Source organism: Danio rerio, chromosome 13 (genome assembly GCF_049306965.1).
Source record: "Danio rerio strain Tuebingen ecotype United States chromosome 13, GRCz12tu, whole genome shotgun sequence".
Classification (NCBI taxonomy): domain Eukaryota; kingdom Metazoa; phylum Chordata; class Actinopteri; order Cypriniformes; family Danionidae; genus Danio; species Danio rerio.
Window position 1 is genome coordinate 609,157 of NC_133188.1, and position 16,966 is coordinate 626,122.

Genomic DNA, 16,966 nt, shown 5'->3' on the forward strand with positions numbered 1-16,966 from the left:
GCTGACTATTTTTGGATTACATTTAGATTGCCATAATAGTAATGTAATCTGACTACTTTCGGATTACATTTAGATTACTTTTATAGTAAGCATCTTTGTGCATGTGTAATGCTGAGTGTGTGTTTCCTCAAGGACCCAGTGCTGTTCTCCGGGACGCTGCGGATGAATCTGGACCCGTTTCAGACCTTCAGCGATGCGGAGATCTGGAGTGTCCTGGAGCTGGCCCATCTCAAAGAATACGTCAGGGGTTTACCAACAGGACTTGAACACGAGGTGTCGGAGGGAGGAGAGAATCTGAGGTGTGTGCACTTTACGAATATATGATATGGAACACGTTTAATGACCTCCACTGCACTAGGACAAATATTAATATCCAAGACATTGATATTAAAATATAATGCTGCCTTTGTGCCTTTATTAACTTTTCTCTCACATATTTACTATTTTGTGTGTGTGTGTGTGTGTGTGTGTGTGTGTGTGTGTGTGTGTGTGTGTGTGTGTGTGTGTGTGTTTAGTCTGGGTCAGAGGCAGCTGTTGTGTTTAGCTCGAGCTCTGCTTCGTAAATCTCGAATCCTGATTCTGGATGAAGCAACAGCAGCGGTGGATCTGGAGACAGACGATCTCATCCAGAGCACCATCCGCAGAGAGTTCTCCCACTGCACCGTCCTGACCATTGCACACCGCCTCAACACCATCCTGGACAGCTCACGGTCAGCACACACACACATCCGCACAGAGTTCTCCCTCTGCACCATACATTACATTCCTGGTAATGTAATCAGACTACATTTGGATTACATTTATAGTAATGTAACCGGACTACTTTTGGATTACAATTAGATTACTTTTATAGTATCGTAACCGGAGTACTTTTGGATTACATTTAGATTAGTTTCATAGTAATGTAATATGACTACTTTTGGATTACATTTTGAGGATTTTTACATTTAGATTACTTTTGTAGTAATTTGACCTGACAACTTGGATTACATTTAGATTACCATTATAGTAACGTAATCTGACTACTTTTATATTAGATTTAGTTTACTTTTATAGTAATGTATTTTGATTACTTTTGGGTTACATTTAAATTACTTTAATAGTAATGTTATCTGGCACCTTTGGATTACATTTAGACTACTTTTATAGTAATGTAATCTGACTACTGTTAGATTACATTTAGATTATTTTTATAGTAATGTAATCTGACTGCTTTTGGATTACATTTTGAGATTTTTACATTTAGATTACTTTTATAGTAATTTGATCGGACAATTTTTGGATTACATTTAGATTACTTTTATAGTAATATAATCTGACTACTTTTGGATTACATTTAGATTACTTTATAGTAATGTAATCTGATTACTTTTGGATTACATTTAGATTACTTTATAGAAATGTAATTTGATTACTTTTGGATTATATTTAATTACTTTATAGTAATGTAATCTGACTACTTTTGGATTACATTTAGATTACTTTATAGTAATGTAATCTGACTGCTTTTGGATTAGATTTTGTGATTTTTACATTTAGATTACTTTTATAATAATTTGATCAGACAACTTTTGGATTACATTTAGATTACTTTATAGTAATGTATTCTGATTACTTTTGGATTACATCTAAACTTGTAATTTAGATTACATCTAAATTACTTTTGGATTACATATTACTTTAATAGTACCGTAATCTGACTAATTTTTAATTACATTTTGAATATTTTTACAGTAACAAAATCTGATTAATTTTGGATTACATTTAGATTACTGTTATAGTAACGTAATCAACGTAACAATGCTTGTGTGCAGCTTATGTTACTCTGATCTTTCATTGGTCTGTTGTAGAGTGATGGTGTTGGATTCTGGAAAGATCGTGGAGTTTGATTCTCCCAATGAACTGCTGAGCAAACCTGGACATTTCTCCTCCATGGCTGAAGATGCTGGAATCAGAAGAGAAGAAGAGCAGAGCCAATCATACGTCTTCTGAACGCTTCATTTGCATAAAGATCAAACATTATTAAATATTAAGGAATTGTATTACTTCTTTCTAATCCAGCTGTTTTTGTTGTAGTCTTTTATTTTAACCAGCTTTTTATGTTGTTATTATTATTATTTTGCATTTATGTTGTTGTTGTTGTATTGTGACAATAAAGTGTATTAAATTATAATATAAAATGTCATCTTTATGTTGTGTTTTCAGTGCATATTGAGGTTATTCAAACCCTCTTATTTATTGCATTTCTTCCTAATTTGGCTTTGGGTGAAATAATAACTTTGGATTTTGCTTTCTGATCCAGACAAAATATTAATAACAGCTTTCAACAAATGCAATATAGTGAATGAGAACTGCACGTTTCCCCTCAGACAGTCTTACATTATGTGATGGATTTACATTGATGCACAATATAGTGCTTTAATCTTTGAGATCATTTTGTTTTGCATTACAAAATGAAATCTGAGGAGCTTAAAGCTGATTGGTTGTGTTTTGGTGAATTAGCATATGTATGAAGGATTGTAGGTGACTGTAAATCTCATTTCACTGTGCACATTTGTAGTATTTAAGGCAGTCTAATTACAAATACAGACTGTGTGATTGTGCAGATGTTTACACTGGCTATCTGCAAACACATGCCATGAATTTTGTGAATTACAATAATGGCATTAAAATAGTTTGCTAATTGTTTACTTGGCAACAAAAGTAGCCCAATAGCCAATCAAGCTAGCCCAATAATAATAATGACATTCAAAATAACCCACTCTAGTGTTGCTAGAAGGGATACAGCTGTGGGTAGAAGTTAAACCCAACCATCACAGTGATGTTAAAACAGTCATTATACAGAGTATTATTAATATTATTTATTAAACTAACCAATAATTTTATTTTATTAATGTTCATTACCACCCCAACTCAAACAAAACCCTCACAGTGATGTAAAAACAGTAATTATAACAAATATATTAATATTATTTACTAAATTTCCCATTAATTGTATTGTATTAATGTCTACACCTACCGTAACCTTAAGTTACCCTCACAGTGATGTAAAGACAGTAATTATACAGAGTATTATTAATATTACTTATTAAATTACGCATTAATTCTATTTTAATAACGTCTGCAACTACCCCAACACTCTCGCAGAAATGTAAAAACAGTAATGAGAATTGTTCTTATTATTTATATTAAATTATCTATGAAATTGTGATTAAATAATTAAGAAACGGCAGTGTTTCTGTGATGATGTTAGCTTCATGGATTGGGTGAAATATATTTAGCCACACCCTTTCCAAACTATTAATATAGAATATTAAGTAGGAGGGCGGGGCTTTCTTGAACACATCATTACCTCATGTCAGTCATAGGGGCGTGGCTAAGAATATTGTAAATGATGTCATCTGAATAATCCAAATGATGAAGCAGACAATTGAAGACTACTAAAACAGATTAATTGTTAAATTGTTAATTAATCTAAGAATAACAATCTGCACTAGCTAGATAAATGAAAATTTTCACATGGGTGTATTACTTTTAACATGTGTCCTTTTTGCTTTCTATTCTTAGACAAAAAAACTGACCCTCTAATGCTTATAATTATTGTCTTATAATTTTTACATTTATTTTCTGTATAAAAAATCTTATATTTATTATTTTTTAAAATAATTCTATTATATTTAGGAAGCTATGCTAACCTAAAAGCTTCAAGAATTACTTTAGAAAAGAGTCATAAAGAATGATCTTTATACACTCAACGGCCACTTCATTAGGTACACCTCTCCAACTGCTCGTTAACTCAAATTTCTAATCAGCCAATCACATGGCAGCAGCTCACTGCATTTAGGCATGTAGACATGGTCAAGAGGATCTGCTGCAATTCAAAGCGAGCATCAGAATGAGGAAGAAAGGGGATTTAGTAGACTTTGAACGTGGCATGGTTGTTGCTGCCAGACGGGCTGCTCTGAGTATTTCAGAAACTGCTGATCTACTGGGATTTTCACGCACAACCATCTCTAGGGTTTACAGAGAATGCTCCGACAAAGAGGAAATATCCAGTGAGCGGCAGTTCTGTGGGTGCAAATGTCTTGTTGATGAGGCCAGAGGTCAGAGGAGAATGGCCAGACTGGTTCCAGCTGATAGAAAGGCAACAGTAACTCAAATAAGCACTCGTTACAACCGAGCTCTGCAGAAGAGCATCTCTGAACACACAACACGTCCAACCTCGAGGCGGATGGGCTACAGCAGCAGAAGAGCACACCGGGTGCCGCTCCTGTCAGCTAAGAACAGGAAACTGAGGCTACAATTCACACAGACTCACCAAAACTGGACAATAGAAGATTGGAGAAACGTTGCTGCTCTGATGAGTCTCCATTTCTGCTCACACATTCGGATGCTCGACTCACAATTTGGCCTCAACAACATGAAAGCATGGATCATCCTGCCTTGTATCAGCGGTTCAGGCTGCTGGTGGAACGTACAGCAGGATCATCTCTGTGCTGCGTGTATACTAGGGGGCGCTAAAAATTCTGACTACGGCCAAAGAAAACCACAGAAGAAGAAGTGGAAACGAAGAAGAGTGTGCGGGAGGCTGGGCATGTTGGTTACATGACAGGTTTTGTAATATATTATTTTCCAGTAAATAACAGCGCTGGTGTATCTGTGAGCACGGGATCATGATGCTGCTCAGGCTGGCCATGTGTCGCTGTCAGGCGGCGAGAAACTTACAGCAGATACAGGTACAAACACACACTGACATCCGTACAGTCACAAACCGCTGAATTAATTAAACATAATAATTATAATAACACAATTATACATTAATGTCCAGCAGCACACACCCACATCAGTGTCTGGAAATATGAATGTAGAGTGTGTATGACGGCTGAACTCATGTCACGGGTTTATAATGCAGTTCATAATGGAGTAAACATGTCAACTTGACCTTGTCTTGATGAATATATTTACTTATACTACGTTTTTAAACTACTGTTGACTGTTAGAAACGTCCTATAGTTCTATTAGCTATATCAGTCATACACTACACCTTTATTATCATCATTATTAATGGCCTCGTGATATTAAAATAAAGTTGTTTAGATGTTAGTATCAATGTGTTAGTGTTAAGGATAGCTATAGTCTAGTGTCGCCAAAAGAGTGATTTAAATTACATTTAGAAGATTTAAACATGATTTAAACATCCAAAGTTTGCAGTTTATTTATTTATTTATTTATTTATTTATTTATTTATTTATTTGTTGCATAACAAGAACTATAGCATACAAAAAAAGGAATAGCGTTTCCATGCTTACAATTTTTTCACATCAAAGGAACAAATCAGTAGAGAATAAAAAACTAAAAATAAATAAATATATATAATATATATATTATAAAAATTACAATAAATTCACATATGTAAAAGATTCCAAATTTGCATACATCCTTATAGCTTTTTGGGGATTTCGATATAATTATGCTTAGGATCATTCATTCATTCATTCATTTTCTTGTTGGCTTAGTCCCTTTATTAATCTGGGGTCGCCACAGCGGAATGAACCTCCAACTTATCCTGCAAGTTTTTACGGAGTGGATGCCCTTCCAGCTGCAACCCATCTCTGGGAAACATCCACACACACATTCACATTCATACACTACAGACAACTTCCCAATTGACCTGTACCGCATGTCTTTGGACTGTGGGGAAAACCCACGCGAACACAGGGAGAACATGCAAACTCCACACAGAAACGCCAACTGAGCTGAGGCTCGAACCAGCGACCAAGCGACCTTCTTGCCTACCTACTGTGCCACCGCTTCGCCCTGCTTAGCATCAATTTTAACAAATAACTATTAGGCTTCTCATTGGACTATATTTGTTTGTGTACATGATACATCCCATATATTATCATGAGGTTAATCAACACATTTTGCTTCAAAGTTATGTTATTATTATTGTATATTGTTACGGTCCCCTCGTTTGGGTCGCAACATAAAAGAGCTCAGACAACAAAAGGATCTATATGCAACTTATTTATTACAAATCAATATTTATTATACAAATCAAGGAGCAAACAAATGTCTAGGGATAGATGAAGAACTTAAGATATAATCACAACTAACTTTAACTACATGATGTAAATAATGCAAAACGAAACCATAAGGTTACAGATTTAAAGAGATGGTCTTGACATGAGGGCAGCCAAGTAGCCGTCCTCCAGAAGCAAGCACAACACCCTTATTTATATGATTTAAACCGATTGGTGAGCAAGCAGGCACCCCCTTCTTCTCATTGGCTGTTCATTTGATGCGCTTGAGTTCAGCCACTCCCACTGGCAGAGCTGTGAGAAAAACTTAACTGCTATTGGCTGTGTTTTTACTATTGTGTGTGTGTGTTCCAGCGGACTCCCCTGCGGCAGTGGCTGTTGCAGCGAGGACAGAATACAGTGAGCTCGGGTGCAGCATCCGTGGGGTCAGTCTCCATCCGCAGCGCCGCCTCAGACCGGCTGATCGGCCGCTGGCTGCTGGGCTGCAGTGGGCTGGTGCTGGGGGCCGTGGTGCTGGGCGGAGTCACCAGGTACAACACACACAGACACACACACACACAAACCACTGGAGGAAGCCTCTGTTGAATGCTAGATTCTGATCGGCTGATGGTCACTCTAAGGCAGGGGTGTCAAACTCAGTTCCTGGAGGGCCGCAGCTCTGCACAGTTTACTTCTAAGCCTGCTTCAACGCACTGACCTGGAGGTTTCAAGCAAGTCTGAAGGACTCAATTAGTTTGATTAAGTGTGTTTAATTAGGGTTAATGCTAAACTGTGCAGAGCTGCGGCCCTCCAAAATACTGAGTTTGACACCTGTGCGCTAAGGTGTTATTCTCAGGCACAGCTAAAGTAGTTCCGGCAGGTGTTGAGTGCATTGCAGCTCTATATCACTCCGCTGAATGATTTGAGCTAATTCACAGAGACAAAAGTGTCATTTAAAAGTGATTTTTAAATTTATTTCACAGATGTTATGTGTAAATATGCATTATTTAATATGTGTTTATTTACATACAATCCAGAAGAGATAACTATTTTTTGCTTGTCTATAAAATAGTTCTTGATTTAAGAATTTTTGTTAAGTTGTTGAGACAGTGGCATAATAATACCGTAAGTTTGATTAAAAAGTCAAATTGGGCCCTTTGCGAAGCTTCTATTAATAAAAAAAACACAATTTGACTTAATTTGCATGTTATTTACATAGCTGAAGCTCTGCATTTAATCATTATTTAGCATTGCCTCTGAACTGTTAAGCCACCCTCAGCACCCACAACTAAAATATCCTGTTGCCAACACTGCATGGTTATCACTATATTGATGATTTTTCTGTTTAATATGCGTCTGCTTGTTTCAGACTGACCGAGTCTGGGCTCTCCATGGTGGACTGGCATCTGGTGAAGGAGATGAAGCCGCCGCAAACTCAAGCCGAGTGGGAACAAGAGTTCGCAAAGTACCAGCAGTTCCCAGAGTTCAAAATGTGAGCGCATTTCTCCTCCTTTTATTATTTAATCTTACCTCTGGCAACACTTGAGTTTAGGAGGCCACGACTCACAGAATTAATAAAACATGAACTATCACTACGTGTTTAATAAACTAGTAATGAGATGTTTATTAATAGTTAGTAAGGTGGTAGTTGGGTTTAGGTTTTGGGAAGGTTTAGGGATGCAGAATAAGAACATGCATCTGGATAATAGGATAATAATGAGAATAAGCCGGTAGTAACACAAACTAAAGTGTTGCCCAAAGGCTGATTTATACTTCTGCGTCAAGCGCATGTGTATGCTACGGTGTTGACGCATAGCCTTACGCTGTGGCTGTCGGTGACGTGCACCTCTCAAAAAATGTAACTACACAACGCAACGACGCATAGCGCAAGCTCTGTGATTGCTCGATGGAGCGATTGTTTACAAGTGTGGAGTCCCGTGAAGGAGCTCCGGATGGAGAGTTTTGTTTTGTGTTTACCTCATAGTTAAAGTTGTTGCACGTCCGCCGGTTCCTGCCTCAAAATGAGCGAGTTTGAGCCACTTGTACATCCCGGAAGTGTTCAGGAAAACAAAACAGCAGCGAAGAAACTCGACACAGAGGAACATTTACACCTCACTGCCCACTAGTGTTTCGGAAGAGTTAATGCAGACCAACAGAGACAGCAGCAGAAGTATAAATGCACAGCTACACGCATTGTATGCGCCGTTGGTTACGCCGGTCACCTGACGCAGAAGTATAAACCAGGCTAAACTCATATTATTTCTGATGTTCACGATTGCTGCAAGCCACATGGGGGAGACTTAAACCAAACCACAGGGGTATACAAATACACTGAGTTTTTGTAAGAATAGCCAAAACTGCATTGTATGAATTAAAAATATAAATGTATAACCCTGTCCTTAGGACATTATGTATGCTGTTATGTTGTAATGTTCCATGAAGACATTTAGTAAATTTCCTACTGTAAATATAGCAGATGAATGTTTGACTAGTCATATGCATTGCTGAAATCTTTCGCTTACTCCAGTGTCAGATTCTTTTGCTTTTTTTAAGGAGAAACTGTCTTCATTTTGACTCATTATTTCTGAAAACAACACTATATTTGTTGATGGTCTAGAAAAAGCTTCTTGATTTAAGAGTTTGTAGATATTGAGACAAGAAACAAGACACAAACTCTCTGCAGTGTGTGTGGATGTTGAATTGACGCAGCGCTGCTGTGTTTCTGACAGCATGAATCACGACATGACGCTGACAGAGTTTAAGTTCATCTTCTACATGGAGTGGGGTCACCGCATGTGGGGTCGTCTGGTGGGATTAGCTTACATTCTCCCCGCTGCGTATTTCTGGAGGAGAGGATACTTCAGCCGCTCCATGAAGACTCGGGTTTTGGGCCTGTGTGGCTTTGTTGTCTTTCAGGTAAACACACACACACACACACACACACACACACACACACACACACACAATCTGTGCATTTACTTTTCTAAACAAATGCTTCTTGATTTAAGAATTTGTTGATATATGGACTAGAAACAAGACAGAAACTGCATGCATGCCTCAATAATGGTACGATACGGCTTAGTTTGGTACACTTTTATGGCTGTTTCCACTGTCAAAAGGTACCTACAAGTGAACCTTACCATACTATTTGGACACCCTTTGCAAAGGGTACCTAGTATGCTAACAGTACCAAAAGGCGGAGCTAGATGTGCAGCTGAACGCTATTGCTTTACAGAGCAAACATTGTTATACTATATGCATATAATAATGAGCCATAGTCGACCCAAACTCAAACAAACCTTGTCGTTGTCTTGATGTACAGCCAATAAGCCAAGAACAAAATCTGCCGTGTCCTGTTGTTGTTTTACGAGGCCGTCTAAAGCGTGAGTCTAAAGCGCCAGAGAGCTCGCAATCATGTCTATATTTGAAATAATGAATTTCTTGAGCTGATGGTAGTAACATGTGTGTGATTATTACACCATGCCCACCACAAGAGTACCTTTGGTACACTTTAGGCAGTGGAAATGCAAGCCTGATAAAGGTGACCCGTACTGTACTGTACCAGTCAGTGGAAACAGGCCATAACTGGTTCAGGATTTACATTCTGACTGTGAATAATAATCTTTTTGAACCTTTCTTGCATCATTAATGGTAATGCATTACCAACATGTACATTTGTTTAAAAAGCATGAATATGTGCACATAGGCCTAGCGCTTGCAGATATCATGCTGAAGTGGGACTGTGCTCTTGTGTTCTGCAGGGTCTTCTGGGATGGTACATGGTGAAGAGCGGTCTGGAGGAGAAGCCCGAGTCCTATGATGTTCCTCGGGTCAGTCAGTACAGACTGGCGGCTCATCTAGGCTCCGCTCTGCTGCTGTACGCCGCCAGCCTCTGGACGGGACTCACACTCCTGCTGCCTGCCAACAGGGTGCGCTGACTGTCATGCACGCTTCCCAAGAGTCTTTCAAACCTTTCAAAGTTTGTGAATCTGAAAAAAACATTAAGGCATTGAAAAGTTTTTCAGAAGACACAAACACACGGGAGAAAATACTATAGTAGTTTATGGTAAAACTGTAGTGTTTTTGAACCATACTATACAAAAGTACATCTAAGTAAAGAGTTCATCTGTTGTGGTGATTGTACAGTTGCTATGGTAACACAACTACAGTAAAAGATATGGTGTTGCAATTCTACAGTTGCTATGGTAACAAAACAACTATAGTAATCAATTTGTTGTTGTAATTCTATAGTTGAAATAGTAACAGCACCTATAGTAATTGATCTGTTGTATATCTATAGTTGCTATGGTAACATCTATAGTAATTGATCTGTTGTAATTCTATAGTTGCTATGGGAACAACATCTATAGTAATTGATCTGTTGTAATTCTACAGTTGCTATGGGAACAACATCTATAGTAATCGATCTGTTGTAATTCTATAGTTGCTATGGGAACAACATCTATAGTAATTGATCTGTTGTAATTCTATAGTTGCTATGGGAACAACATCTATAGTAATTGATCTGTTGTAATTCTATAGTTGCTATGGGAACAACATCTATAGTAATCGATCTGTTGTAATTCTATAGTTGCTATGGTAACATCTATAGTAATCGATCTGTTGCAATTCTATAGTTGCCATGGGAACACAACAACTATGTTATGTTAAAAGGATGTTTTTTTGTCCTAACCGTCTGCGGCAGTGATGCATTACATTTCTATTTTAGACTTTTTTTTTTGCAATGGTGTGCCAAAACAGCAACAGCATAACCTTTAATGATGATGATCACCTCAGGGACTGATTGGCCTATGTACTTTTAATAATGTTAAATAGATTAGATATGAATTAATGTGATTATAACCTTAACCATGTCATCAGGGGTGCAGTAGCTGAATGATTGGCCAGTAATTGACTGTTTCTGTTGTGTAATTTTTGTTGCAGACACACAAATTGCTTGCCACTGGAATGTTGTTGCGTGTAGTTCGAACACTGTGTTTTTCGTTTACGTCCATCAAATGTTCACAAAAAAACAATGGAAAAGTAGCTCATGAATGGTTTTTGACTGTGTGTGATGCTGTGCAGATGCCGGACAGCAGACAACTGCTCAATCTCAGGAGGTTTGCCAAGATGACTGGAGGCCTGGTGTTCCTCACCGCTCTCTCAGGTCTGAACAAATGATTATTTCTTTTAGCTTGGCTGAAATAAAAGCTTGAAAACAATTTTCATACAATTTTACGGTCAATATTATTAGCAGTGGCGACATGTTGGCTCAGTAGAAGGTCGCCTCACAGAAAGAAGGTCGCTGGTTCTCTCCAGGTGCTCCGGTTTCCCCTATATGCGCTATAGAGGAATTGATGATCTAAATTGGCCGTAGTGGATGTGTGTGTGTATGGGTGTTTCCCAGTACTGGGTTGTAGCTGGAAGGACATCCGCTGCGTAAAACATGCTGAAATAGTTGGTGGTTCATTCTGCTTTGGTGACCCCTGATTAATAAAGGGATTACGCTGAAGGAAAATGAATGAATGAATATTATCAGCCCCCTTTACCCTAATTACGCTAGTGAAGCCTTTATATGTCACTTTAAGCTGAATACTACTAAATAGCTTGTCAAATATTATGTGCTTTCTGAAAAACTCTGCATAAAACATGTAATCAGCGGTTCCTTCTGCTGTGGGAAGAACAAACGTTTGGGAAATATTTTTAAAAGAATAATCATCACAGGAGGGCCTTGTATATGTATGTATGTGGGTGTAGATATGCCTGCATTTCTCATCTGTTGGATAAGCGTGGGATTGTGTTGTCTGTGTTCTTCTTCTCTCTCAGGGGCTTTTGTGGCTGGTCTGGATGCAGGTTTGGTTTATAACTCCTTCCCGAAGATGGGCGAGCGCTGGATCCCAGATGACCTGTTAGCTTTTTCTCCAGCGCTCAAGAACGTCTTTGAAAACCCCACAACAGTGCAGTTTGACCACCGCATTCTGGTGAGCGGTCTGAAACATGTCTGTAGCTGTGTTTCCATCTAAAGATGTCAATTAGATTTATTCTCAAACTGTGATATCACATAAACATCAGTGAATAAAGCAGAGTTTACTGTCATTGAGAAACAAAAGAGAATAAACCGTGTGTCTGTGTGTGTGTGTGTGTGCGTGCATGCGTGTGTGCGTGTGTGTCTGCAGGGCATCGGCTCTCTGACCGCCATCACTGGACTCTACCTGTTCTCCAGGCGCATGATCCTCCCCAGAAGAGCCAAGATGGCCATCAGCCTCCTCACCGCCATGGCCTACACACAGGTGAGACGCTGACCATAGACACTCACTAGAGGTCCAGAGCAAATTAAAATGATTTGCCTCCTTTGCACTAGAAGACTCGACTTTCCGCACCGCATCTGTTTTCTCAGTCAGAACGTGAAACCAGAACTTCCGATGTGCACTGACAAAGCGTAAACAAAGCAGTGTTCAGCTCCATTATCACAGGTTGCATTCACATCAGAAGTGAACCGGACCAGAGTTCGCATGAGCCGTACCCCAGATCACCTCTTTCAGGTGGACTCGGGTACGGTAAACGAGTGTGCACTAGAGTTCAGAAGACACGTTCACACTAGCTAAACGTACCATACTATGCATCAAATGAACCTGGGTGCGGACCAAAAGTGCTAGTGTGAAAGCACCCTTAATCACAGATCGGACCATTTTTTGATCAGCCAAAAAGGGAAGGAGACAAATGTCGTTTGCTTTCCATTTATTACAAAAACATATAAACAATTAAAAAGTAATATGAAGAAATAATCAGCTGAATAAAAATAAACTGCAAAATATTCAGTGCTGTGAGAAAATTACTGTTACTATTACTGTTGCTGATGACTCTAAATGTAGAAATCTAACGTAATGTGTACTGCCCATATTTCGTTTTAGTCTCATCTTCAATAAATGATTGAGTTCTTCACTCAGAAATCTTCATGTTTCACTGCTAGATGATCATTATTGAAGAATAATTCAGTGGCGTATTTCTGATGGCTGGCTGTGGCCACCTACTGGTGAAATTATGTAATTGCTGCCTAAAACTTTCATTTTTGAGCATCAAGTTAAACGCATATGACTGATTTTACCATAAACACCAGTGGTTTTATCTAAACTACAAACTGTTCTCCCAGTAATGCTGTCCCTAGTAGCAAAGAATTCTGGCCCAGATTTGGCAAAAAGCTGGCACAGCAGGCATTCATCCGGCACTGGCATACAGCATGTGGGCCAAACATGGCCCGGGTTTGGCAGAGGTGGCACCGTTTTTTAAGGCGACACACAAGATTTGGGCCAGATGAAAAACGTAGTATTTGGCCCAGATTTAAAAATTTGATAAGTGGGCCATGTGAGTTTGGCCAGTCTTGACCCACATTTAAAACACATTAAAATCATTTTTGAGTAAAGAAAAAAATTCTACCAATCAGGTCACTTTGAGAAAAAGCGTGCCCATAGTGTGCCTAAAGCGCATCACTCCATGAGTTTATCAATTTCATTGCAATCGTGACACACCAACCTATCTGGCCCAGTTCAGGCCCAGTTATGGGTTATTAACTTGGCTGAGACTTGGCCCAGATATGGTCCGTGTTTGGCCCTTGTCTGGAAGCCAGATTTGGTCCAGTCATGTACCGTAATTCACTGCGGCACGTGGGCCAAGCAAAACCTGATTGTGTGGGCCAGAGCTGGGCCAGAGAAATTTTGCTATGTGGGGTGTTATTTGACTGTTTGTAACTTCATAACTCACTCAAAAGACTAAAGACTCAATCTCTTTCTTGATTTTTTTCAGATTTCGGATTTGAATTGGAAGGATTGATAAACATATGCAAATCACCATTATTTGTAGTTTATGTTGCGTGGGTGTTGAGATCCCGATCTTTTAATGAATAATCGTGCCGCTTGCGCTGAATGCATTAGAGCAGGAAAAACAAGTAGTGACAGAAACACCTTTAATAACCTGAGAAACCCACCCCATCCACAATAACCCACCACAACTTCCTCCGTCATCATTATATTTTACAGTGAAGCCTAAATGCTTTCATACATGTGATTTAAATGATGTGAGAGGTCATCTCTCTGTGATCGATACTAATTTAGGATTAATCTAATGTTACCAGTAAAACAAATGTATTAATCTGTGGGTCACGTGTGTTCCAAACCATGGGTTGTGATCTGTACGAATCATGGATCAACCGTGATTCATTACACCGCTTGTTTGGGGGGTCTGACACCCCTAATTAACACTTGATCCCCCCTGAAGGACATCAAAACAAGATGTATGGGTGGGGGGGGTCTGCCTTTTAAATAGTTAAATAGTTTGCTCTGTTCTGTATCTTAAATAATAAGAGAAATTTAAATAATAGATGCCCACACATGGAAGTTAAACAGTAAAATAATAAGTGCAGTCTGTCATGGTTATCCAATAATTGGTGCAGGAATGCAAACGTGCCACTATTTGTTTAATATTGCAAATGTTTTTGTGTGCGTGTGTGTCTGTGTCTCTCTCTCTCTCTCTCTCTCTCTCTCTCTCTCTCTCTCTCTGTCTCTGTGTGTGTGTGTGTGTGTGTTTCAGGTGGTGTTGGGCATCAGTACTCTCCTCCTGTATGTTCCCACTCCTCTGGCAGCAACGCATCAGTCCGGCTCCGTGGCTCTGCTCACCTTCGCCATCTGGGTCCTCGCAGAGCTCAGAAAGGTGCCCAAGTAGAAGCCCGACTCCATTTAACACTTTAATTACAGATATTTTAATAAATAATGCTTTGACTTGGAAGGAGAGCTACATCTTGTGCTTCTGCATTTATATGATGACGTGCACAACCTAATGTGTCTGTAAAATACATTGAACTCTTTAAATTACTTTTTTTATTTAACTTTTTTTATTTGTACATATTTGTCTTGGAAAATAATGCACTGTTTGACTCTTCGTCTGCTAAATAAAGTTATAATTGCTATCTATTGATGTTATTAAGACTTTCATTCAGAGTTTACAATGAATAATTAATGTATTTTTTGGATTGCGTGGTGTATAGATACAGATGTTCTCATACAGTTAAAGACAAAATTATTTCTGTATAAAACTGCTGTGGTCGGTATTATTAGCCCCCTTAAATTGTATATTATTTGATTGTCTACAGAGCAAACCACTGTTGTCCATTGATTTAGGCCTGGCATGTCCAAACTTGGTTCTGTTGGGCCGGTGTCCTGCAAAGTGAAGTTCCTACTCCAATCAGACACACCTGGGCTAGCTAATCAAGCTCCTACTGGGCCTTCTAGAAACATCTTTGCAGGTGTGTTGAGGCAAGTTGGAGCTAAAACCTGCAGGACACCGGCCCTCCAGGACCAACTTTGGCCCTGATTAAGGCAATCATTAACCTAGTTAAGCCTTTAAATGTCACTTTAAACTAAATACTAGCATATTTCATTGTAACTAGTAAGATATTATGCACCATCATCATGATAAAGATAAGTAAAGCTAATAATACTGTAAATCAGAGATGCCCAAAGTAGGGCTCGCGGGCCTAAATTGTGCCCATGGTAATCTTTGATTGAGGTGGTTGGTGGTGGTTGGTGTGAATCCCTTTGACAGACATTTTAAAATTAATGTAATCTTGTTTATTTGTTTTATTGCTAAGCTACAATAAAGCCAACTATACTTGATATATGGTTCAATGATAATATGATTCAATTAAATGTTGTAAATGAATCAGATTTCTAAAATGTAAATACTGTCACTTGACAAATAGAGGACAATGCATTGTAAGCAAATCCAGGTAAAGGCAGGAGCAGCTCGACTAATGTTTTGGCATCAAACTCCATTTGGGATTGTTTGTTTTTACTGGAATAAGTTCATTATTTATTGTTACAAATGATGCTGAATTAGTTAATACACTGAAAAAAAATATTCAAAGATATTTCCTTGAATTTCCAAAATATATCAAGGTAAGTGGTTGTTAATAATTTATTTGGGCTGAATTTAAACAAACACATGAAGTTGAACATTACCTAATTTAAGATGTTTGCTTAAATCCAACCCATATAAATTGTTTGCAACAATTTTGCAGAAATTGTGTTTTAGTTAGTTGACAAAAAGTGTTTTATAGTTATTTTTTAAATATTACAGAATTAATTAGGAAATTACCCATGACAAATTTAATATACAGTTGAAGTCAGAATTATTCGCCCCCCTTTTAATTTTTTAAAAAATTTTTTTTAAATATTTCCCAGATGATGTTTAACAGAGCAAGGAAATGTTCACAGTATGTCTGATAATATTTTTTCTTCTGGAGAAAGTCTTATTTGTTTTATTTCGGCTAGAATAAAAGCAGTTATAAATTTTTTTTATGCCATTTTAAGGACAAAATTATTAGCCCCTTTAAGATAAGTTTTTGTTTCGAAAGTCTCCAGAACAAACCATCATTATACAATGACTTGCCTAATTACCCTAACCTGCCTAATTACCCTAGTGAAGCCTTTAAATGTCACTTTAAGCTGTATAGAAGTGTCTTAAAAACATCTAGTAACATATTATTTACTGTCATCATGGCAAAGAGAAAATAAATCAGTTATTAGAGATGAGTTATTAACACTATTATGATTAGAAATGTGCTAAAAAAAATCTGCTCTCCGTTAAACAGAAAAAAAATAAAATGAAATAATTAAATAATAAATTAAATAATAAAATAAAAAAATATACATAAACAGGGGGCGAATAATTCTGACATCAACTAAATATGAATTTGGTATGAACATTTGGCACACCCCCCCCAAAATGAAGTTAGCTTTTTGGCCCTTTATAGGATAAAGTTTGGGCACCCCTGCTGTAAATGTTCAGTTTCATCGACAGATTGATCATTTCACAAGACCTCAGTGTGTCATGAGGAACCATGGACTTTGATTTGGACTTGTTTATTGTGTGTGTTTGTTTAATCTGAAAAACAG

At 38.1% G+C, this 16,966-nt stretch overlaps 2 protein-coding genes across 4 annotated transcripts in view; both read left to right on the forward strand.

The window, feature by feature from the left end:
- abcc2 (ATP-binding cassette, sub-family C (CFTR/MRP), member 2) overlaps nucleotides 1–2,185 on the forward strand; it is a 35,839-nt gene extending 33,654 nt beyond the window's left edge. For 2 of the 3 annotated variants that reach the window (XR_012388510.1, XM_073919428.1), the window contains exons 30-32: nucleotides 133–299; nucleotides 516–710; nucleotides 1,851–2,180. Coding sequence is in view for 2 of the 3 variants with exons in the window: in XM_073919428.1 (XP_073775529.1) it covers nucleotides 133–299; nucleotides 516–710; nucleotides 1,851–1,992 (504 nt within the window). In the remaining variant the exon portion in view is untranslated. 3 annotated transcript variants of the gene reach the window in all.
- A 2,352-nt stretch (nucleotides 2,186–4,537) lies between these two features.
- cox15 (cytochrome c oxidase assembly homolog 15 (yeast)) lies at nucleotides 4,538–14,983 on the forward strand. The gene is made up of 9 exons (NM_201206.2): nucleotides 4,538–4,736; nucleotides 6,396–6,571; nucleotides 7,390–7,512; nucleotides 8,750–8,936; nucleotides 9,782–9,949; nucleotides 11,106–11,187; nucleotides 11,847–12,001; nucleotides 12,197–12,310; nucleotides 14,604–14,983. Exons 1-9 carry the CDS (start codon nucleotides 4,674–4,676, stop codon nucleotides 14,733–14,735), a joined length of 1,200 nt encoding a protein of 399 aa, NP_957500.2. The 5' UTR covers nucleotides 4,538–4,673; the 3' UTR covers nucleotides 14,736–14,983.
- Nucleotides 14,984–16,966: the final 1,983 nt, after the last annotated feature.

What these genes read in the sequence shown, in the direction of transcription:
- cox15 (NM_201206.2), top strand. Translation starts at nt 4,674, where the DNA reads ATGATGCTGCTCAGGCTGGCCATGTGTCGCTGTCAGGCGGCGAGAAAC. An exon ending in GTGGCTTTGTTGTCTTTCAG is followed by an intron (nt 8,937 to 9,781) that starts GTAAACACACAC and finishes TGTGTTCTGCAG; the next exon opens with GGTCTTCTGGGATGGTACAT. An exon ending in GTTCCTCACCGCTCTCTCAG is followed by an intron (nt 11,188 to 11,846) that starts GTCTGAACAAAT and finishes CTTCTCTCTCAG; the next exon opens with GGGCTTTTGTGGCTGGTCTG.